Source organism: Capra hircus, chromosome 11, assembly GCF_001704415.2.
Source record: "Capra hircus breed San Clemente chromosome 11, ASM170441v1, whole genome shotgun sequence".
NCBI lineage: Eukaryota > Metazoa > Chordata > Mammalia > Artiodactyla > Bovidae > Capra > Capra hircus.
This window is the reverse complement of record NC_030818.1, coordinates 1,981,843-2,006,462: the sequence shown is the minus strand read 5'-3', so window position 1 is coordinate 2,006,462 and position 24,620 is coordinate 1,981,843. Positions and strand designations below refer to the sequence as shown.

Genomic DNA, 24,620 nt, shown 5'->3' with positions numbered 1-24,620 from the left:
ATCTTCAAAGTTTTGTCCTCCCTGAAAATAACAACAGCTTAGAGAGGGGAAGTCTAGCAACTGGGAGGCAGGGCTTAGCGGCATCGGGAACAGAGATGGGGTGGGAAGTGGCAGGGGGCAAAGTTCCCCTGCTTTTGAAAAGACGGGGAGTGACCCTGGGCTCCCATTCCTGACAACAGCACTGGCCCGAATGCTCCCTGGAAGCCCCTAAGGTTGCAACCGGCCCCCTCGTTAGAGGCACATTCCCATCTGAGCTCCCTCTGCAAACCTTCACTGTTATCAAAAGCCTGCCTTTATGCATTTATTTGGCTGTTCCGGTCTTCCATCTCTGTTGTGGCATGCAGAACCTTTAGTTGCAGCTTGTGGGCTCTAGTTCCCTGACCAGGGATTGAACCCGGGCCCCCTGCCTTAAGAAGGGAGAGTCTAAGCCAACGGACCACCAGGGTAGTCCCAGAATCGTCTCTTCTTTTCCAGGAGTTTCATTACTGCTTTTGAAGGTTTTAAACCATTATTATTTGACTGATTTTTGAGATGATGGATTATATATTCAATTTTCAATTTTCATCCTTCTTAAAACCTCCTTCGTGAGTTTGACAAGTACTCGGTGCACCAGGCTCTGCGCCCCTCGAGCACTTTGCATACGCAGGCTGGCTCGTTTTCTCTCGTCTGTGCTGCAGATGTCGTATCAGTCTTTGATGCAGGAGCAGAGGGGCCTCCAGAAAGGGAGGGACGACAGGAGAAGACCCCAGCAATGAGATTGTTGTGTACAAGGCAGGTAGGCCGGCCGGAGAGCGCAGGCTCCCTCCCGCCTGGGATGTACCTGAGTCCATGAGCCCCGCAGAGGAAGCCCCCTCCCCACCCACTTTCCTCCCTAGGCCGATGGGTGGGGAAGCCCGGCTTGGTACTCACTGCCCACCTGTCACAGGACAGGACTCTAAGGCTGGGGTGCCTTCCTGTCCTGCTTTCAGGACTGCCTCCACCTGCCCCACTCCCGGAGGGCACGGTTTTAAGCCCCAAGCCTGCCTCTTCCTGTACCCTGGTCCCCAGTCCAGCCCAAGCAGTCCTCACCTCGAGCCAGGTTCCCCGAGATGAAGCGGAAGAAGACGCTGATGATGTCACCCAGGTGCGTTCCGCAGCCGTGCTGGCACTCCTGCAGCCTCAGGGCAGGGTGCCGAGCTGGGCCAGGGGTCTCCCCACGCCCCGCCATCCCTGGCCCTGGCCCAGGGGCCCCTCGGTCTGCCCAGCCCCCCAGCCTCTCTGCCCACCTCTCCCCAGCCTGAAGGCACTCAGCCTTTATTCTCGCGCTCTCTCTCCCACCTCTGGTCTGTCTCCTGATCTCAGTGCCAGCCCTGCGGTCTCAGTCGCCCCTCTGTGTCTCAGCCTCTCTGCCCTGCCCTGTCCTCCTCTGTCCTCTGTCTTCACCTCCCTGGCTCTCGGCCTTTCCCAGGACCGCCTGCCCCCCAGCCCAGCCCTTCACCTTGCACCTGACCCTGGCTCCTCAGGACCTGGGTGCCCCCTCTCTCTGGAGACAGAAGGGCTCCTGCAGCTTCCTGGGCTGGGAGGGTGTGAAGGCGGGGTGGGCTGTGTTCCTGAGTTCCACCACCACTGGGGGAGGTGCCCTTGTGTGATTTTCAACTGAGGGTGTGATCACACTGCAAAGGGGCCCTATCCAGGTCATGGGGCTCCTAGACAGCCAGAAAGGGAACTTCCCTGCTCCAACCCGAGTCCCCTCCTGGGAGGCTCAGCGGCCAGGGACCCTGGACAGAGCTGGGGGAAGGGTGGCCACATGACCTTTGGCTAGCTCTTCCCCTCTGACCTGTGCTCACTGACCCCGGCCCCAAGCCCTGCTGGCACCCCTGCAGAGTAGAGAAAGGGGAGGTGGGAGGGGATCCCGTTGTTGCTGACCCCGGGCCCGCATCCTGGCACACGCAGTGTGCGCAGGCAGCTTGCTAAGGCCCGTGTGGGCATCCAAACAACCCCATGCGGTAAGTGTGGCAGAGAACTTCACGTCAGCATTCTCTTCTGCTTTCTAACCTACAGAATTCAGGTTGCCTTGGGGGTGCAAATGTGCTCAGGTTTTTGTTTTTTTGTTTTTTTGGTTTTTAAAAAGGCAATCCTCACCCCTTCCCTGCACTCAGAGTGGCTCAGTTCTGCCCAGCAAAATATAAGCATAAATCTTCCAGAGAGTTCTGTGAAAGTGCCGCCTTCCTGATGTAGGCACTCCCACTTTCTCCTTTCCCCTGATTTCTCTTTTCTCTTGTCAGGAGCAAAGTCATGATGGCTGGGGCCAGAGCAGCAACTGTGAGGGAAAGCACGTGTGCACACACACACACACACACAGACACACACACAGACACACACACACACACACACACAACTGCAAGACCTTGACTCTGATATCCTCAAGCTGCTAAACCAGTGCCAGCCACTGCCTAGCCCAGGTTTCTCAGATAGGAGATATTAATACATATTTCTGTCTAAATGAAGCCATTGTTGTTTGGGGTTGCTGTTACATGCAAGGGCAGGAAAGTCAAAATATTCCAAGTGAAAGACAAATGTCACACCTTGCACTGTCAGCCAGTGAAAGAAAGCACAGCGTCTGACGGGGCTTCTTGAGTGCCACAGGTAAGGGTGCGGCTCCAGCACAGCAAAGGCTGTGTAGTAGGCCCAGGCTCCGGACAAGCAGGTCTCCTCTTGGGCTGATGACCCAGCACATTCATTCGATGGCACACGGTGTGTCTAAGGAAACTTAAGATGCTCTGCTGGGGCCAGGTTTTGAGCTATGGTTTTGAGCAAAACCAGGCTTTCTTTTTTTTTTTTTTGGCAAAAATCTCTTCCTCTTTTGACACTACTTTCGGCTCACTCCTGGGCCCTCAGGGAGATGGACTCTCTGACTGACACCAGGAAGCCCTGGGCCCTCAGGTGTCTGTCAGGAGCTGAGCATTTGGGACTTCCTTGGTGGTCTCGTGGTTTAAGGATCCACCTGCCAGTGCAGGGGACACAGGTTCGATCCCTGGTCTGCGAACATCCCACTTGCTGCAACTATTGGAGCCTGTGTGCTCCGCGGCAAGACAAGCCTCCACAACGAGAAGCCTGCAGACTGCAATGGAGAGTAGCCCCTGCCCCGCAACTAGAGAAAGCCGGAGCACAGCAACGAAGGCTGAGCACAGCCAAAAGTAAACAAACATGCAAGTAAGTAAATGAAACCTTAAAAAAAAAAATAGAGCCGAACGCCCATCTCCCGCCCAGCTCTAAAGACACGTGCGCGTACAGCACTCCACCATCACACAGGTGCTGAGCATGCGCTCAGGGTCGGGGTCCGGAAGTCTCAGGTAGGTGCATGTTCCATACACGGGGCTCAGACAGGCAGAGTCTTCACTACTGGACCACTAGGCAAGTCCTGGCATCTCACTCTGAAACGTGATGTCGAGTGTATCTTGGTCTTTCAAATGCATCAGAACCCTGCTAGCCTGTATTTATATGTGCGCACGTATTACAGACAAGCTAATTTACCTGTCTGTCCCGATGCCTTTGCTTTTTTATAAGGTGTTCTTATTATTTTCTTTTGTGGATCATTTTCAAAGTCTTTGTTGAATGTGTTACAATCTTGCTTCTATTTTTACGTTTTGGTTTTCTTGGCCAGGGAGGCATGTGAGATCTTAATCCTTCAAGCAGGGGTCGAACCTGCACCCCCTGCTTTGGGAGGCGAATTCTTAACCATTGCAGTCTGCTGTGCTGCCAGGGAAGTCCCCCCACACACACACCTTTCTACTACCACTTTGTAAACCAGGGGTGCTGGTGGTGGCAGTGACTTTGTGATCTTACATGGGGTCGACAAAACCCCAGAAGAAATGAGTACCTCCCAGAGATGGAAGCAGTGGCCGAGAGTCTGAGTCTCCATCTGGGGGAGGGTGCGGGACTGTGTCCCTTTGAGCGGGGATGGTCACACTGTCACGCAGGAGCATGCGGCTGCAGCTCCAGGGTCCCTGCCAGAACGGGTGGGGACAGGGGGCGTCCCCCAGAGCGGCAGGCAGGCCCCTGGCCTTGTCCCATCCAGGCCTCCTCCTCTGGTCCTCTAGAGTTTCTGCAAAGTTCCCAATAGCCTAGAGCAAGTGCCTCTCTGCTTACACCAGTCCGGCTGGACCCCAGGTTACTCTGTGGATGGTGTTACTATTCCAGGCTTATAGTTTAAAACACCCAGTCTCACAGGCCTCATGGGAGCCAGACTTGAGAAACAGGTTGGTCCGATTGGTGACTCAGCTGCGTCCCTGGAGAGGCCGCCTCGAATCCTAATAGGAAGGACTTTCAGATGCTGGGGAGATAAGCAGAGCAGCTCAGAGTCCCAGCCTCTGGGTCACTGAGGATGGGCCCCCAGTGTTGGGGAGGGACACACTTCTGGGCCAAGGACTGGTGCTCCTCCTGAGTGGGGTGGGGGCCATGCCCCTCTCTGTGCTGCCAGGACCTGGGTCCAGCCATCTTAGAGACTGCCCCTGCTGACCTGCTGCCAAACCCATGCTGAGGCTCTTCTCAGCCAGGGCTGACCCTCCAGGCCGCAGCAGCCGTGGGCCTGGCCTCTGTCTTCATGTACCCCAGCCTCTGAGTCCCGCACACTCCTGCCATGTCGCAGAGGCTCAGGACACCTGTGTATTCCACTGAGCCAGACCCCTGCTCCAGGGTGTCCCAGAAATTAGTGTCTCAGGCACCACTTCTGCTGATGGAAACCACGCCCACCACCCCCCACGAGGGCGCAGTGCTCCGGCCGCCCGCCCACCTTTGGGAGGCCCTGGCCCAGGACACCCAGTCCGGCCAGGCTGAGCACGGGGACAGAGCGGCGCTGAACGGCACAGCTGGCCTCTGCACCCAGAGCCCGGGAGGCTCCCAAAGGAGCAGAGAGGCACCTTGCCTGGGCACAGCTGAGTGTTCCACGAGGGCCCTCGGAGTGACCACACCAACAGTGCGTCCCGGAGGGACACGCAAGGGAGCTGTTCAGACTGGGGCGCAAGGCCTGGAAGCAATGCCCAGTGGAAAGGGGGGCAGGCTGGGGGTCTCTGCTCCTCTGCTGCCAAGAGTGGCTGCTGCCTCCATAGACCCTGAGCCTCAACCTCCATTTCCCACAGCTCCTGAGAGAAAAGGCAGGGAGAGTGCGTCCGGGTGGGCGCCCTGCCTGCAGCGCATGGAAGATGCCCCGGGTCAGAGCCCTCACTCAGCCCTGGCCCCTGTGACCCACGGACTCGTGTGACCTTCCTGAACACTTGCTCCCTAGGTTTAGTAAAACACTGTGGCCCTCCACGCCTGCCTCACACTGCTAAGGGCACGTTTTCCGCGCCCCGCATGCCCCCTCAAGGCCTGGTAGGGTGTCTGGTGAACAGGTCACCAGGGGAACGGTAGGGCTGGGCAAAGCCGTTGGTGGTGTCCTCGGCTGTGCACCCCTTCCCCGCCCCCACTGCCTCCTGGCCGAGACCAGACATTCAGCAAACACTTCCACACAGCTCTAGAAGGAGCTGCAGGGAACTGCATCTAGCTGCCATCTAGGAACCCACCTGAGCTAAAGGTGGGACCTGTGCGTGTGGTCCCCTCTTGTGACCCTGGACACACCCAGCCTGTCCCCCGGCTTGCTCTTCCGCGTGTCCACCCACAAGTAGGTGTGCAGGAGGCCTCAGTGCAGGACACCCCAGCACTGTCCTGAAGACCACAGCATGCCAGGTGTTCCTCCTGGAAGGTGGAAGCTGGGGCTCAGCAAGAGAGAGTCCTGGGGGCAGGGACTGGTCCCTGCTGGGTGGAGAGGACCCAGGAGGGAGCGAGCCAGACACAGGTCACCGAGGGGCTGCGAGGTCACAGGAGGAAAAGGAGCCTGTGCTGCTGCCAAGGAGAGCTGGAGAATTTGAGCCTTGAATAAATGGATAAAGTAGGTGTGGAAAATATATGTGTTCACTGGAAGGACTGATGCTGAAGCTGAAACTCCAATATTTTGGCCACTTGATGCGAAGAGCTGACTTACTGTAAAAGACCCTGATGCTGGGATAGATTGAGGGCAGGAGGAGAAGGCAGCAACAGAGGATGGGAAGGTTGGATGGCATCACCGACTCAATGGACATGAGTTTGAGCAAACTCCAGGAGACAGTGAAGGACAGGGAAGCCTGGCGTGCTGCAGTCCATGGGGTCACAAAGAGTCAGACATGACTTAACAACAGCACAGTGGAATATTACTCAGCCATTAAAAAGAATGACATCCTACCATTTGTGGCAACTTGGATGAACCTAGAGACTGTCCTACTAAACGAAGTAAGTCAGAAATAGAAAGACAAATACCATGTGATATCACTTATATGTGGACTCTAAAATACAAAGCATATGAACTTATCTGCAAAATGGAAACAGACTCACAGACAGACAGAACAGACTCGTGGTTGCCGTGGCGGAGGGACGGAGTGAGAGTCTGGGATTAACAGATGCAAACTGTTATTTACAGGGTGGATAAACAACAAGCTCCTACTGTACAGCACAGGGAGCTCTTCAATATCCTGTGATAAACCACAATGGGAAAGATTATGGAAAGGAATATATGTGTATGTGTGTATGTATTACTGAATCACTTTGATGTGCAGTGGAAATTAACACGACGTTATAAATCAACTACATTGCAATCAGATTAAAAAATCTGTGCCTCCAGTGAGGTCAAGTGGGATCTGTCAAAGCAGACTCAAGCCCTCTAGGCGCAAAGGACTGGCCACACGAGGGCACCACTGCCCCTGTCTGCTCCTTGTTCCTACCCTGATGGAAAACAATTGCTTTTAACTCTACTGCAGAAAAAAACAGTCGTGAAGATGTGAGTTTCCCAGTTAAGCTGTCTGCATGAACTTTTAGTGAGTTCGTTTCTGCTCCATCGCGAGAAGTAGAGAACCCCCATGGACCTCACACGTGTATTCACAGGCTTCAGAGCCTCCACGGAGGCTGCTGTGGAGAAGAAAAGGGCCAGAGAAGGGTGGCAAAGCACCACAGATGGCAGGGGCTCCGGGAAGCAGATGAATCGTGCTGGGAGTGTGCCGTGGAGTAGGGGTGCAGGTCAAGGACAGGGGCCTGGCCTGCACACATGGCTGACCCCCGCCGCATCAAGCCTGGGATGCTGGGGTCGTGGATGTCCCCATTTTCCAGTCAAAGAGACTGAGTCTCTCTGGAAATCACCGAGAGTGTCTGAGACAATGAACAAGACACGGCACTCAGGGGTCCAAGTCCGCACCTCTTCCTTAAAGTCAAAGAGGCAGACTCTCAGGCGCGCCTGGTGGTCACGGGATCTATGTGTGATACGTGTGCCTGCGTGTGCCCACAAGTTCTGAGTGGGTGTGTATAGGTGTGAGTATGTGCACGTGTGTGAGAGTACGGGGCTGCACGAAGTCCCTTCTGCATCACTTACTGCACCACAGACACCAAGTGTCACCAGCAAGAGCCAGGCCGCGTTTCTCTTGCCACCGCCGAGTGCAGCCTGCAGTACACGGCCGGCCCTCGGGCTGCGCTGGGCAGGACTGAGGAGGCCGGAGGCCGGGCCACTTCCTCACCACGCCCCTGTAGCGGGGTATCAGCCCCTCTTTTCACCAAGGACTCAGGAAGAGTGTGATGCTAAAGGTCACCCAGTCGGCAAGGCTCTGAAAGCCCTTTCCATCCTCCTGGCTGGGAGAACTCCAGTGAGGGCCCAACACTCCCCGCCTCCCTGGGCCCCGCCTCGAGCTCTGTGCCCCGTGGGGCACGGACACTGATGCACAGGGACGGGCCTGAATGAGTAGAAGCCCCTCCCCGCAGAGGTCAAGGCTGGGGTCCTCAGGTAGGTCTCTGAGCTCAGGGCAGACACCCACCCTCTCCCCAGGGGGCCCAGCCCCTACCTGAGCCCTGCGGGGCCGCGCTGGACAGGATCCACTTGACCAGGCAGCAGCGCATCAGGGCCTGCCGGGTGAGCCGCGGCCGCTGCCACTTCACGCCCTCCTTCTTGCTCAGCGGAGTGCGCCCGGGCTCCCCCAGGAGGCTGCCGTCGGACACCTTCATCACCTCCTGCAGCAGGAACAGGCAGGGAGACTGTGAGCCCTGGCTCACCAAGGGCACCTCCAGATCGTCCCCAGGATGCCTCGAGGCAGTCCCTCACTCCACGCAGGCCCTTACCTTCCGGGGGCGTGTGAGAGGAGCCCCTGCCCCGCTGGACGATTCCCAGGGCGCCACTGCCCCTGGCATGGGTCACCTCCTGCCCCATCTCTCAACCCTCCCCCTCTCTCTCCAAGAACCCTCTGTCCCTGCATAGCGCGGCCACCTTGCAAGCGCAGTGTCCACTGGTGACCCAAGCTGGAGGAGCGGGCTGAGAAGGATGTTCAAGGCCACCGTGGGGCTGGGCACCCTCTGCTTGCAGGCACGCTCCCTGCCAACCTCGCTAGGCTGTGAACACACACTCCTTCCACACACAAGCCCTGCTCATGCTTTAAGATCCAGCTAACAGGGATTCCCCTGATGGTCCAGTGGTCAAGAATCTGCCTTACAACGCAGGGAACATGGGTTGAGTCCCTGATGGGGAAACCAAGATCCCACGTGCTGTGGGGCAATTAAGCCCTCAGGCAGCAACTACTGAACCCGTCCACACCCTGGAGCGTGTCCTCTGCAACAAGAAGCCACCACAGTGAGAAGCGTACGCACCACAGTTAGCGAGTATTCCCCACGCGCCACAACTAGAGAAAGCCCGCACGTAGCAATGAAGAGCTTGTGCAGCCCCAGATAATAATAAATAAATTAAATAAAAATGTGAACGTGTTAGTCGCTCGTTTGTGTACTCTTTTCTACCCCACAGACTGCAGCCCACCAGGCTCCTCTGTCCATGAGATTCTCCAGGCAAGCATACTGGGGTGGGTTGCCGTTTCCTCCTCCAGGGGATCTTTCTGACCCAGGGATCGAACCTGGGTCTCCTGCATTGGCAGGCAGATTCTTTACCGCTGAGCCACCTGGGAAGCCCCTGATTATTATTATTATTATTTTTTACCTTGAGGCAAATAGAGACTGCAGAAGGGCCTGACGATTTCCCCAGGAGGGGGCACGTGGATGGAACCCACAACTCTACACTGTGCAACCGTCTGCAGGAACAATTCAAACAACCAGTGAGTGGAGTCTTGGAGCAGAGAGCTGTGGGTGAGTTGTTAAGATGCCGGGCTGTCAGCTCCACTGAGTGTGGGTCGGGAAAGGACAGCCAGTGGGCGCAGTGAACCCCGGAGCCGCGAGACTTGTTTTCCTGCATTGATAACTGGAGCACTCTCACCTGGCCCGCCCTCTCGTGGCCTGTCATTGGCCCACCATCCTCAGTGGCCAGGCAGGCAGCAGGGTGGCCCCTCTGGGCATCTGCTGAGTCTGACTTGTTGCCTGTGCGTCATCCACCCTGCTCAGGATGGCTGTGCCCCAGTTGTGCCTGTTGGGTCGCGGCCCCAGGTCGCCCCCAAGTTCACTGTACCCAGTATGCGTAGCCTGAGTTCCAGGCGTGGGAGGAAGCAGCGTCCCCACGCGGGCCCTGGTGCGGAGTGGGGGCTGACTGGCCAGGATGATGGTGGTGATGTCCTTCCAGGGTCATGGGGTGTCACTACATTTATGCTTGCTCAGACACTTCAGTCGTGTCCGTCTCTTTGGAACCCCAAGGACTGTAGCCCGCCGGGTTCCTCCGTCCATGGGACTCTCCAGGCAAGAATATCATAGTAGGTTGCCATTTCCTCCTCCAGGGGATCTTCCAGACCCAGCAATCCCACCCATGTCTCCTGTGACTCCCGCCTCGCAGGCAGACATTTATATGGTCCTGAAAATTATACGAGTGTCCGAAACACATCACAAACAGATGTACATTCGGGCAAGTTCTGCAGACGCAGAGACTCCAGCACAGCCCCTGCGATGGTCGGGTTCTTGGGTACAAGGACCAGAAAGATGCACCCAGGTGGATGGTAACTGGAGAGGAATCAATGGTGGGGGACCCAGGCCCTTCACAGCCTCCCCAGGACAGACAGAGCCAGGCTTGGCAGACAGACCAGAGCAAAGAGCAGGCTGACGGACAGCCAGGCCTCAGTCACGGACACCCAGGGGCCAGGACAAAGACCTCTGCTGCTGCTGGCGCTGCCGTCCAGGGATACTGGGCCTGGGGCCCCCACTGGCATCACCATTCTGTGGGGGTCTCGGTTGACGCACTGGCTCCAGGTTCGAGGTCAAGAGCAGAGGCGTCAGACTGTCCCAGCCCATGTCATACGTCTCCTCTCTGGCTGCAAGGAAAGCTGCGAAAGCAAGCTTCTGGCCTTTTGGGTTCTTGCCTGTCCTCTGTGGTGGCTTTCCTAAACTTGAGGAATAAGAAAAACCCTACAAACGTCCCCGAAACTGTGGAGTCTGAGCAAATGCTCGGGTGAGCAGAGGCGGGTGTGCTGCCTCCTGCGGGCTCTCGTTGGCTGGGGGAGCCCTCCGGGAGCTGAGCTGGCGCACGGCCCCACAAGGGCGGCCCGTATTGGGAGCTGGGCAGTGGGCCTCCTGGTCAGCTTTCGATGAAGCAGCTGTCTGGACCCGGCAACACTCAACCGCTTATCCTGACTTTCACGATCTTTCCAGCCAGGTCCCACTGCCCGTCCCCCCTGTGGTTGTCGTCCTCTCAGGCCACCCCTCCAACACACACGCTCAGCAGCCCCTCCACGCTCTTCCCTTCTTCCAGGCTTAGCCTGGCCTGCCATTGGGGGTGGTCAGTGGTGCTCAGAGCTACAGCCGGACTGGGCTCACCATCCCAACAGGGCAGAAAGGGGGTGTTGGTGGGGGTGGCCGGGGGCCCCAGTTGCCAGGGATGCTGAGGGAGGCACCCTACACACTTACACACACACACACACACACACACACACACACACACACACACACACACACGCACAGGCCCTGCCCAGGCTGACAGACAGAGACCTTCTCCATTATTAATGATCTTATTCGGGAGAGAAAAGGCCTCAATGAATCAGGTCTTTACTTCAGCCCAGGAGGCAGGTGGGGGATGATGGGCAGCTGTCCCTTCACGATTTCATGAATCCTTTGCTGAACGCTCTGTACGTGGGCTGAGTGGAGAAGGTCAGAGGGGAAACCCAGGAGGGGCTGAGAGCCTGGGCAGGAGCTGTCTGTCGGTGCCCTGGCCTCAGGACAGCACTGGGCGGCCAGCAGGGGTGGCCCTCATGGAGCCTGGGGCTAGTCCTGGGGACTCTGTCTTGCAGTCAGGCCTGGGCTGATATGTGGAGACCCAGCAGGTGACCCGGGGTTCTGTCTTACCGAGAGGGGGGCAGTGCTGGGAGGGACCACAGGGCAGGGCCGAGAACCCCACTCCTGCACTTCTGGGCCTTCAAGGCACCTCATTGTTATGACAACTATAGGAGATTGGTAGCCCATTTAAAGATGAGCAAACCAAGTCTCCCAGGTGGCTTCCCAGGTGGCTCAGTGGTAAAGAGTCCACCTGCAATGCAGGAGACACAGGATGGACCTCTGGGTCTGAAGATCCCCTAGAGGAGGAAACGATAACCCACTCCAGTATTCTTGCCTGGAGAATCCCATGGATAGAGAGTCTGGCAGGCTACAGACCATAGCATTGGAAAGACAGGGCTGAGCGACTAAGCACAGAAGCACAAACTAAGTCTCAGATGCCTGGGGGCACGCCAGGGCCACAGTGTACTCGTGGCCTTCTGGTTCCAGCTTTCAGGGGGTCTCAGCCACGGGTGGTGCTGCACGGCTTTCTGAGGCCTTGAAAGTGGGGGAGGGCCGCCTAAGCCCCTCTCCCCCTGCATACTCCCCCTCCCCCAGCACACCCCTCTCCCTCCCCCTGCACACTCCCCCTCCCCCTGCACAATCCCTCCTCCCCCTGCACACTCCCCCTCCCCCTACACACTCTCCCTCCCCCTCCTGCACACTCCCCCTCCCCTACACACCCCTCTCCCTCCCCCTGCACACTCCCCCTCCCCCTGCACACCCCTCTCCACAACTCTACCTGCAATTCCTCCCCCCTCACCTGCACAATTCCTCCCCCTGCCCCTGTACACTCCCCCCCCACCTGCACACTCCTCTCTCCCCTGCACACTCCCCCCCTGCACACCCCTCTCCCTCCCCTGCACACTCCCCCTCCCCCTGCACAATCCCTCCTCCCCCTGCACAATCCCTCCTCCCCCTGCACACTCCCCCTCCCCCTACACACTCTCCCTCCCCCTCCTGCACACTCCCCCTCCCCTGCACACCCCTCCCTCCCCTGCACACTCCCCCTCCCCCTGCACACTCCCCCTCCCCCTGCACACCCCTCTCCCTCCCCCTGCACACCCCTCTCCCTACACACTCCCCCTCCCCCTGCACACCCCTCTCCACACCTCTACCTGCAATTCCTCCCCCCTCACCTGCACAATTCCTCCCCCTGCCCCTGTACACTCCCCTCCCCCACCTGCACACTCCTCTCTCCCCTGCACATTCCCCCTCCCCCTGTACACTTCTCTGCACCTTTACCTGCAATCCCTCCCCTCTCACCTGCATACTCCCCCTGGCCATTCAAGATGGACGGCTTCTGCCGGCAGGCCTCACTCAGACCAGGTGCTGGGACCCCACCTCCTCGCCCCCGCCAGTGCCTGCTGCGAGCCCCCCTGGCCATTCAAGATGGACGGCTTCTGCCGGCAGGCCTCACTCAGACCAGGTGCTGGGACCCCACCTCCTCGCCCCCGCCAGTGCCTGCTGCGAGCCCCCCTGGCCATTCAAGATGGACGGCTTCTGCCGGCAGGCCTCACTCAGACCAGGTGCTGGGACCCCACCTCCTCGCCCCCGCCAGTGCCTGCTGCGAGCCCCCCTGGCCATTCAAGATGGACGGCTTCTGCCGGCAGGCCTCACTCAGACCAGGTGCTGGGACCGCACCTCCTCGCCCCCGCCAGTGCCTGCTGCGAGCCCCCCTGGCTGGCTGCCTAGCTCATCCTGCTTGCTTGTTAGCCTGGGTGCATTTCTGTCTCTTTCTCCCCGACTGTTGGCTCCTAGAGCCGGCCCTGGCCTCCTGGCCTCCTGTGTGAACGGCTCCTCCCCGTCACAGAGCCTGGCACCCAAAAGACCCTCAGTCCCAAAGCCCAGCAGCAAAAGAGCAAAGCCTCTAGCTAGCAGACGGGCAGAAGAGGGGCAGACACGCCAGCAAGGAAGACAGACAGGCGCACGAAGCCCGCGAAAGGGCGCTCCGCATCGTGAGCCGCCAGGGAGAAGCAAACAGAACCATAGGAGACATCATACTATCCGCAGGGCCAATAGGATATAATTCTATTTACGCACCATTTCAAAGTGGCAACAGTTTAGAAACGGAACAGGTTAGTGGGACAGGGGTTAAGGGTGGGGGAAAGGTGGAAGAGGGGAGGCGGGTGTGGCTATGCAAGGGCAACACGAGCCCTTGAGGTGATGGGGCTGTTATGTGTGTTGACTGCAGTGACGGAAACACGAACGGACACAAGTGATACTGTGTGTGTGTTTAAGTGTGCAGGACTAAACACACATGAGTGCGTGCGAACCTGGGTGAAGGGCGCTCGGGATCTCTTTCATTTCTTTTTTAAATATTTATTTATACATTTGGCTATGGCAGGTCTTGGTTTCAGGGCACAGGATCTTTTTTATTTGTAGCAGCATGAGGGCTCTGGTTCCCTGAGAGGAGATCAGTCCCAGGCCCCCTACATTCGGAGCTCGGAATCTTAGCCACTGGACCACCAGGAAAGCCCCTCTGTTTTATTTCTTACAACTGCAAGTGAGTCTGCAACGGTCTCAGGGAAGTTACCATTAAAACACAAAACTTCATACATACAAAAAAAGAATGTTTAAAAAATACAAACACACACAAAACCCTCAATAAATACCCTAAATGCGTGAGTGAAAGCCCTCTGAAGCTCTCGCCATAATTCGCTGAGGCTTTCTTCCCTCCTGCTCTTGTCTGATGCATTTTAACAAGGATGGAGCCATCCTTTCATCCTCCATGGCCCTCAGGGGAAGGAATGGCCAGAGCTGGGTGGCAGAGACCAGTGAAGCCAGAAGATCTGGGTCGTGAGGCCCAGCAGTGAGCATTCCGAGCCAGGTCCCAGAAGCGGCCCTAGGCTGGCCCGGGACCTGCAGCCTCCTCCGAAGCTGACAAGGTACCTTCAGGGCAAGCGCTGTAGCTATGCTGAGACATTCCGGCCACTCAGCCCACACTTGCAGCTCCTGCCCTCCAGGGGAGTCCAGGGGCAGGTATCAGCTTCCCTTCTTCCAAGTCCCAGGTCTAGGAGGAGCTGGGAGAGCAGGGGGTGTACAGAAAGGGCAGCGTGCTGGGGAGGCATCTACTTTCCAGCAGGCACTGTGTTGGGTGCTTGGAGAGGTGCCGTGTTTAACGCCCACATCTCTCTTTCAGGGTTCCTTAGGCCCTCCTGCAAACCACCCGGCTGGAGCACAAATCCTGGAATAGGTCTTTCTCATACCCTCTCACCAGGATCGCCATGTTCCCATCTGGTGTGTTCTCTGTTGCCCAAGGCCAACAAAGAGCCAGCCCTGCTCGTTCACTGCTGGGCTTTGGCTGGAGGTCATTGGCTCCAGCGCGTTTCCCAGGTGGTTCAGTGGCAAAGAATCTGCCTCCAATGCAGGAGACAGGGGTTCAGTCCCTGGGTTGGGAAGATCCCCTGGGGAAGGGCATGGTAACTCTAGAATTATTGCCTGGAGAATCTCATGGACAGAGGAGACTGGCAGGCTACGGTCCATGGGGTCACAAAGAGTCAGACATGACTGAAGGGACTTAGCGCACACACGCATTGGCTCCAGGAAGGGAACGCCTGGGAGAACCTCCTGTCTGGGAGAGGGGATGACTTAGACCAGCGGTCCTCGGCCCTTCTGGCACCAGGGACGGGTCTCATGGAAGACAATTCTTCCGTGGAATGGAGGGAGAATGGTTTGGGGATGACTCCAGAGCATTACATTTACTGTGCATTTTCTTTCGAATCCCTGGTGGCTCAGAGGTTAAAGTGTCTGCCTGCAGTGCGGGAGACGTGGGTTCGATTCCTGGGTCGGGAAGATCCCCTGGAGAAGGCAATGGCACCCCACTCCAGTATTCTTGCCTGGAGAACCCCATGGACGGAGGAGCCTGGTGGGCTGCGGTCCACGGGGTCGCAGAGTCGGACACGACTGAGCGACTTCACTTTCACTGTCACTTTTCTTTCTAATATTATGATGTCAGCTCCACCTCAGATCATCAGGTATTAGATCCCAGAAGTTGGGGACCCTGACTTAGACTCTGGGTGCCCGAAGCATCCCTCTAGCTTCAGCTCAGAGCCTCAGCAGGCAACAGAGTGGGAGGGAGGAGGGTTGGGGGGCTGCTAGAATTCAGAGCGCTTGTTTTGTTTTGGGGGCGTTGTTATGGTTACCTCTGCACCTGCTACCATCTCTCCTTTTACAAGAACGATCTACTGATTCCCTTTTAACTGAGTTTATGGAAATTTAAAACATGAGTTAATTTAAAGAAAAATAAGAAACTATAGCACAGGTTGCAGCAGGCAAGACAAAATCTGTGAAGGCAGATAAGACAGAAATCGGTGAAGGAATACAAACAGCTAGAAAACTTGCAGTCTGGGGGCTCCCTCGCTCAGCTCAGCTCAGAGAACTGAGTCCTCGGGACTGGGTGTCCCGTGCATCAGCCACGCGCTGAACGTGGCCACTGAATGTTTGAAATGAGACTAGTCCAAACGGAGACATGCCGTTCGTGCAAATACACACTGGATTTCAAATCCTTCTTAGCTTACTGATTCTTCTTAGCTTGTTAATAATAGCTTATTAACACTTTTTATATTGAGCACACACTGAAATAATATTTACACTGGATTAAATAAAATATATTAAAAACTTTTTTTCTTTTAAAATTTACTTTCTTTAATGTGTCTGCCTGACCATTTAAAGTGACACTTGTGCCTTGCAATACACTTTTAATCAAAACATTTATTTTGGCCGTGTTAGGTCTCAGTTGCGTCATGTGAGATCTCCACTGCAGCACGGGGGCTTCTGTCTAGTTGAGGCGCACAGGCTCAGCTGCCCCGTGGCTTATGGGATCTTAGTTCCCCGACTAGGGGTCGAACCCGAATCCCCCGCACTGGTAGGTGCATCCTTAACTACTGGACCACGAGGGAAGTACGCTGAAACTCATGTCTGCGGGCTGGCACCATTCTAGACCTTCCAGCTGCGGGGCTGTGGGCAGCTTGCTGCTACCAGGGCACACCCTACCCCCAGCTCCTCTCTCCCACCCAAGTCCAGAGTTGCTTCAGAAAGGTGGTCTAGTGGAGCGTGGAGCGTGGAGGGCAACTGGGGCACAGTGAGGCCAAGCTTGGGGTCTGCCCGGGTTGAGGCGAAAATGGTGGAGCACGGAGCCGGTGCAGGCAGCGGGACAGGTGGGGGCATATTAGTGTGGTGGGTATTTAGGTTCTGCCGTAGATGTGGGCAGCAACGGAAGGGTCCAGGGGACTCCTCAGTAACTTTGACATTGACACCATGGAGATGGTACAGGACGAATACCCCTCATGTCTTCCAGCTCCCCCAAATGCAGTCCAGACTCTCCATGAGAACACTCCACTCTCAATCATCATCTGAGAGTTTTCACCACGCCACAGAAAGAGCCAGAGCATTTTAAACAAACCACTGGGACCGCAATTGGGACATTCTACCTTGTGGCTCCCCACACCCCCACCACAGGCCCCCAGAAAGGCCAGCAGCCCACCGGGCACTGCCCCATGCCCAGTGGGCACAGCTCCATCCTGTGGAGGCCTGTCTGGTCAGGCCGTTAGGGACACACCTTTGAGCAACTGGCTCAGTCTTTGGGGTTCTTGTCACCTGGGCTCCAGAAAACCCCCAAAGAGCATCTCAGAGAAGGCTTGGCAGAGGTGACCTGTGGGCACATAGGTGGCAGAGTTTGGGGTGAAAACATCCAGGCTGCTTTCCCCCGAGGTAAAGTGACTGAGTTCACGCACATGCAAGAGGCACGGCTAGCTCCTCCCAAATGTTTACAGGCGCTTGTGCCTGAGAAACTGCAGGAACAGCTTCCTAAGGGCCGCCAGGGCCCACTGGCCTCTACTTCAAAAGACACACCTAGCTGGGGAGGGAGGGAAGACTTCTGGAGGGCAGGGGAGGGAAGATTTCGAGCAGAATGGTATTTCAATCAAGTACGGTGGGAAGAGGCCTGTGCTCAACCAGGCAGGGACTTGAAACCTGGGCCCTTTTCTCCTGGCTGGGAGAGCTTGGATGAAGTTCCTGACCACTCTGAGACTCATTCTGTGTGTGTGTCTGGGTTCAGTCACTTCAGTTGTGTCTGACTCTTTGTGACTCTAAGGACTGTAGCCGACCGGGCTCCTCTGTCCATGGGATTTTCCTATGCAATGATACTTGTGCGGGTTGCCATTCCCTCCTCAAGAAGATCTTCCCAGTCCAGGGATCGAACCCATGTTGTCTGTGTCTCCTGCACTGCAGGTGGATTCTTTCCACTGGGCCACAGGGGAAGACCCAAGCCTCAGTTTGCTTATCTATAAAATGGGGATAACTCACAGGACTATGGGGGAGTTTAAACGAGGTGACACACCCGGCCCCCAGCAGGAGTGATCAGCACTATTGTTCACCCTCCTGGTGCTGCGTGAGGGTCTGGCTGCCCCATGCAAGGGGCAGGGCCCAGCCCATGGCCCAGTGACGTCAGCAGGGCCATCCGACTTGCTCTGCTCAGCTGGCTGCACATCAGAATCACTTGGGAAGTCTCCCCACCTCTGCCTTCCCCGGGGGCTGCATTATTGATTCCATGGGGCCTGCACCACTCTATTTTTATAAAGCTCGACAGTCAGTCTGAAAGTGCAGCCAAGGTTTAGGGTGCTTATCCCACCAGATAGGAAATTCTGGGCCTTATCTGTGGGAGGAAGGGGTCTCACATTGACACTCTCCCTTTCTCCCAGCGGGGGTGGGGAGGGGGGCTGTCCCGAACCCAGAGCCTGGGCCGGCAGGGACGTGCAGGCTCCAGGTGTGGGGCTGCCTGGCGCCCTGACCCTGCCCATGGGGACTGCTGCAGGCGGGCTCGTGAGCGCCCACTCGTCTTCGCGCTCTATTTCCATCACTCGGGACAGATGGCAGGAAGTGGCAGTGGGCGTCGAGTCATGCAGGCCCTGAGGATTTGGGATGGGAAGGCTTCGCAGGAGGAGGGGGGAGCGCTTGGTTTTCCTCCCACCCCTGGGCATCAATAGATGCCAGCCAGGCAGCCTGCCTCCTGGATGGGAGGGGAGGGGAGACTGTCGTGAGCCCCTGCAGAACTCGCACGTGCACACAGGCCCACATACACACTCACACACACGCGCGCCTGGGTGCTGCTCCACTCAGGACACCGGTGCCGAGGAGGGGGCCGCTGGGGTGTCGCTGCCCCGCCTCTGATGCTGCCACCTCCGCCAGCCCACCATCTCCTCACCTGCCCTTTGCTGCCCGGGCGATGAGGCTTCTCACCAACCCGGGGGTGGACTTTAGCCGCTCACGGATCGCACTGTCCCGTTGGGGTGCCCTTCACAGGCTCGACTCAGCAACCCAAAAATGACCGCACTGATACTCGCATCGTTTACAGAGCTCTCTCTATGCACGGGGTGTGGGGGGGCGGGGTTGGCGGAGGATCTTATTTACCAAGGAGGAAAACGAGGAGACCGTGGAACAGAGAAGCTAAGTAACTTGTCTGAGGACACACAGCTAAGGCGTGAGGGGCCTGGAACTGAGCCCAGAGGCACAGCCGTGTTACTTCCGCAGCTACGTTCGCGCTTGGCTGGCCTGTCAATTCCAAATGCTTGGGGTGGGCTCTGTGACAGGCCAGGGGGCATACACGTATGTAGGGGCAGGGTGATCTGCACTACGGCCCCTCAGCCCCCACGGCTCAGCACAGGGCCCAACCTCAGGTGAGGGCCCGGCAGAGGCGATGAGCATATCTGCGGCCCAGGGAGGCGATGGACACTGCCCACGCTCACAGTGTCACTTGGGCAGAGCTGGCCCAAGTACTTGGTGCCCTGGAGTCACTGCCCAGAGGGCCCATCTTGAGACAAGATCTTTTTTTTATAGCTGCACACCGTGGCATGCGGACTCTTAGTTCCCTTACCAAGGACAGAACCCATGTGTGCTAAGTGGCTTCAGTCGTGTCTGACTCCTTGCGATGCTGTAGCCCACCAGGCTCCTCTGTCCCTGGGATTCTCCAGGCAAGAATACTGGAGTGGGTCGTCATGCCCTCCTCCAGGGGATCTTTCAGACCCAGGGATTGAAGTCTCTCGCATCTCCTGCCCAGGGATCAAACCTGAGCCCCCTGCAGTGGAAGTTCAGAGTCTTAACCACTAGACCACCAGCGAAGTGCCGAGAGAGGATCTTAACACAGGGCCAGGGTGGACTGGGCACGGGGCAGAGCAGCAGCAGCAGGTCTCAGATTTGCCCCTTGCCTGCCTCGAAAGGCGTGTGCTGGGGGGCCAGGTGAGGCTGGGAAAGACCAGCAGATGCTCTGCCTGGCTGAGCATGGCACGGGTGTGGGCTGCCTGCTGGAGGGGAGCGCTGGGCAGAGACCTCAGGCAACAGATCAGAGCTGGGCCAGCTGGGGAGCGGGCACAGGCCCTTTCAGCCATCCTTCTCAGGTCAGCGCAGCTAACCCCACACCCACCCCTCGCTCCGGCGCCTGCGGGTCCCCTTGGCTTGTCCCCGTCACGTGGATGCTCTGTGGCGCTCGGGGATGTGGGCTGATCACAGCTGACAGATGCACCTGCCTGTTCCAGAGAAACATCAGTCAGCTGGAGCTGGGGGAGGGGCCGCACAGTGGCTCACTCCTCACTGCACCCCCCTTTGCGCTCTGTCTCCTTCCGGCCGGGGCTGCAGGACCAGCAAAGGGAGGTGCGCCAAGTTCTCTCCCTTCTTTTTTCTTTGCCTTGGAAACCAGGGTCTCCCCTCTTCCTCACAGAGGCCACATTCAGGGCTGTGCAGATGCTCCTGGGTGGGGGATGGGGTGGGAGAGCAGATGGCCCCCCAGCCCCAGCTGGCAAAGCAGCGCCCATGCTTGCGGCAGATTTGGATAAGAAAAGGGCTCCTAGTGTCAGAACATTGGGGTCCTATCCTTTGGAGCCCCCAGCAAAGGGGATATGGCTGGCTCAAGGTCACACGAATAATCCAGGAGGCATGGTTGGGGTGGGGTCTGACCCGAGTGTACTCACAAAAGTATTCGGAGGGTGCAAATAGGCCACAACTCCACGGGGCCAGCCCCCAACCGGGGTGGGGCATCACCTATAATCAGTTGCCTGGTTATAGGCACACTCCTCTCTCCCTATAGCCGTCTCCCATGACATCCCTGTCCATTCCCCCTACAAGCCATAGGGAACTGAGCTTTGGAGTAAGACAGAGCAGGGTTCAAATTCCCACTGTAACACTTGGTAGCTTGCAATCTAGGGTGGGGCTTAGTCTCCTCACCTGTAAAGTGGGTACAATACCAAGCACTACCTGGGGGTCACGTGGGGGTCCAGGGAGAGAATCCAGGTGCAGAGCCTGTTGGAAAGACCCTGGAGGGAGGAGCGGCCGCGTCAGGGCTCTGCCCTTCGGCCCTGGCCTCGTCCCCCTTGTCCCAGAGAACAGTCAGACCCACTTCATTTGCCATTCAATTCGGGGATGTGATTACTGTACTTGGAAACGAGGGAAAGAATTAGGGACCACCTCCCACAAACTCCCTGCAAGAAGGCAGGAACCTGGGCAGGTAGAGGGTCCCAGTGGACATGCCAGGCCATGAAGACGTCTCTCCCTGAAGAGCAAGGGTTCTGCTCGCTCCTTTTTCCTAAGATCTCAGGGAGTTCAAGTCCTGGCCCTGTGCTGGGCGAGCTGCACGCCCACCCCCGTCACCCTCGACCCCAAGCCTCGTGTCTACAGAAGGGGAAGTGGCAGGGCCCACCCTCCCAGGACTTTGTGAGGACCCACAAACAACAGTGACAGGCGCTGAGGATGGATGAGTCAGGCCACCTCCCAGCCTGCGCTCTGAACTGTAGCCCCACTGCCTCAAGTGCTCGTGGCGGGTCAGTCGCTAAGTCGTGTCTGATTCTTGTGACCCCACAAACAGTATGTAACCCCTCGGGCTCCTCTGTCCATGGCATCCTCCAGGCAAGAACACTGGAGCGGGTTGTCATTTTCCTTCTCCAGGGAATCTTCCTGACCCAGGGATCACACACCTGTCTCCTGCATTACAAGCAGGTTCTTTACCACTGAGAGGAAGCTGATTTTTCATAATCTCCCTGCTGACCTTGGTGACAGTGGTGATCACTGTCCCTGCCTGGTCCACAGCTGAAGGTGTGGGGCCCACTCCAGTCTCCAGCCAGGCCAGCTGTAGGAAGGGCATTGGCAGGCACAGTGGACCCACTGGGGCCTGGCTGTGAGAGAGGGCAAGGGCCAGTGCGGGGTCACGATAACCAAGAGAAGGGCCAGATGCACGTGGAGGACGGGAACCACTCCCGACACTCATCTGGCAGGGACAAGGAGTGACCTCCTGGCAGTGACCAGTGGGGGAAAGGCAAGAGAAGACTGTCGGGTGGCTGGTGGACGCAGCAGGCTGAATGCACACCTGCACGCAGCCTGACTCAGTTGAGAGCCCCACCTCTGCAGGTTTGGCAACCTGGCCAACCATGGGTACAGCCATGGGGTATGGCTGCATGTCGCAGGCTCAGACTGATGTCCAAGGATGCACGTGACCTGTGATGGCTGTGGCACGTGTGTACAGTGAGCACACAGTGTGTGAGCCCGTGACACGGCTCTGCGTTTCTCTACTCCTGCCCTGTCTGCCTGGAGGTGGCGGGGGAGACTTAAGGTGACGGGGAGAAAAGCACCTTTTCAACATGCCCTGCCGGCACGCTCGAAAGGCCTCATGTCAGCACCTCTGCCGACCCTCCTGACGCCACTGAGTGATGGAGCAGACAGTGCGGGGGCGGGGGTGGCCTGGGGTCAGGGGCAGGGTGGCCTGGAGCCAGCAGCCACAAGCCCACTCTGGACTGCTTGTCCTCATGAGTAACAGAGAGTAGGAATCCATCTCAGGGGGAAGGGCATGGAGTTGGCGGGGAGACTGGCAGAGACCAACCCAGTATCCACTCTTCCTAACTCACAAAGCCCTGATTTTATTAGAGGGTTGTGGTTTTTTTTGGCCCGCCCTTCTTTCTACTTCCTGCAGCCTGTGTGTGTTGGCTGGAACTCCAGCAGCCATTTTGGACGTTAAGGTAACCTCTAGAATGGAAGCCAGTGAGACAGATGGAGCCTGAGTCCCTGCTGAGACAGATGGCACTTAGTCCCTGTGGATCATAGGGTCTCCGTGCCAGCCCTCTACCGCCTCCCTCTGGACTTCTGTGTGAGAAACGCAAGCAAATGTGTTCAAACCACTGTTATTTGGGTTGTTCTGTTACAAGCAGCCAAATCTAATCCTGGTGTTTCTTCTTCCCTCCAAAGCAAGACTGTCCCACACATGTGGGGAGGTGGCAAGGCATCAGCAGATTTTCTGAGTGTTCACTGTCTTCTGGGAGGGGTGAGCTTATTTTCCATTTCCTCGTTACTCTGCGTTAATTATTCTTCATCCTTCCCAACTCCTTGACACCATCTCTTGAACTCTACTGCAGGCATTTCCCTTGCTTTCTCTCTCTCTCCAGCCTCCCAACAGCCCCACAGTGGAAACTAACCACATGCATCCTTGTCAGGGTCCTCTAGCCCTTCAGGAAGTGGATATTCATTAATTACTTGGATAATTAAATGATGCACTCATTGACCAGCCTTCAAAGGTAAGACACCCCCTCCCAGCATTCAGCCTTTGCCCAGCGCTAATGAGTCGGAGGCTTGGGGTCAGCACTCTGACACTTGCCCCGGGGACTTAACTGAACCACATGGCTGACCCCAAGCTACTCCTCTGTCCAGCTTCTGTTCCGCAAACACCTGAAGCCTTTGCCGTCTGAGAGGGGCCCCAGGAGTCTAGCCTCCCAGGCAGGACACCCCAACACTTACTTTTCCCATGGCGACCCTACAGGGGACAGCAGGGAATGGAGCCAAAGAAAGAGGCACAGCCAGGCTCCCTGGTCCAGGGTAACCCCCGGAGCCCCCACCCCCCAGCCCTGGGCGAGCGCCCAGCCCCGCCAGAGCCTACCTTGGCCCGCGGCATCCTGGACGACCGACTCAACTGCTGCCGGCTTCCCCTCCGCGCAGCCGGCCGTGCGGGCAGCCGCCTCATGTTTGCCGGGACCCAGACGCAATTGTTGCTGGCGGCTCCTCGCCCGCCCCCTGCCCACCCTCCCCGCCAGCGCGCTGCCACCCTAGGCTCCGCCCCTTCTGCTGTGTGTCAATCCGTGCCCAGCCTCCCTCCGCGTGCACCTCTCCCCTCGCTCGCGCTCATCCTTCCCGTCCCTCTCCCGGTCTCCCTGCCCCAGTCTCTCTGTGTAGCCGTTCCTAGTCCGGCCCTCCCTCTGGGCCGCCCCTCTGCCCCTGTCTATGCCCACTTCCATCCCATCTGTCTCTTTCTCTAACACACTCTCTGCTCCGTAACCTTGGGAGAGGGAAGCTTAGGGGGTGTGGAGAGAGCCCCGTGTTCCTGCCCAACGGAGGGAAGGACGGCAGGGCAGCACGGAGAGGCTCCCAAGCATTTTCCAGAGCAGGCCAGCCCCGTCCCTCCTGGCTGCGCCCTCCCTCATGCTACCAGCCCCTTATGGACAACGGGTGGAGTGACCCCAACCCCTGCCTATGACCTTGGGCCTTTACAGTTAAACTGGGCTTTGGAGAGGGGTCTCTCTGGTCTCCCTCCAGCGGCCCTGAAGGTGACTTCTGGGCACCCCTGGCATCCAGAGCATGCTCCTAGTGGGGACATAGCTCTGGGTGCTGGGCCCTCAATGGCCCCAGCGATGGGGACACACCACCCAGAGATGGTGACGGCTACCAAGGCCACATGATGCGGGTCACAGGCCAGGGGGCCTTCAACCTGCTTCACCTGTGCCCGCCTCACCTGTCTCCTTTCACCCGACATGGGGACTTGCCATGGGGGCAGCTCTCCCCAAACCTGGACTCCTTATACTCTCCAGGGAGCCCAGCATGTCTCCCTGCTGTCCGTGTCTGGGGTTGGGACCACATCAGGGCAGCTGAGGGACCTCACCAGACTTTCCCAGGGCAGACGTGGAGGAAAGGGGTGAGGGTCCCTGGACATCCTGGGGAGGGAGTCTCCTTCCCGCCCCTCAGGAGGGCAGACTCCGGGGCACTTGCTCAGCCCGCAGGGAAAGCACCCAGGAGCCTGGTGCCCAAAACCTCAGCCAAGTTTCCCTTTTCTGCACCCTAGGAAGGAGCCAGCCTGTGCCACTGGTTCCCATGGAAACAGAGCCCTGTGCCGCCCCCTCCTCTGCGTGCACTTGCACACCCTTCTCCATTTGTGTGTGTCTGTGCCAGCTGATCAGCTCCAACTTTCAGGTCCTGGGAGGAAGAACAGTCTGGAGCAGTTGACCCACCGAGGGAGGAGGAGTTTGGAGTGCCTGGGCTTCACACTGGCCAGGGACTCAGTGGACCCTGGAGCTGACCACGGCGGCGCCCCGGGCAGAGGAGAGTGCAAGCCCCCTGCAGCT

General features: G+C 57.6%; 1 protein-coding gene across 1 annotated transcript in view; it reads right to left on the bottom strand.

Moving 5' to 3' along the window:
* The window catches only part of KCNIP3 (potassium voltage-gated channel interacting protein 3), a 99,186-nt gene extending 75,881 nt beyond the window's left edge, over window positions 1–23,305 (bottom strand). The window contains exons 1-2 of the mRNA XM_018054834.1: window positions 23,165–23,305; window positions 7,875–8,040 (exon numbers count right to left, since the gene is read on the bottom strand). Coding sequence (XP_017910323.1) covers window positions 7,875–8,040; window positions 23,165–23,248 — 250 coding nt within the window. The 5' untranslated portion in view covers window positions 23,249–23,305. The remainder of the gene's footprint in view (window positions 1–7,874; window positions 8,041–23,164) is intronic.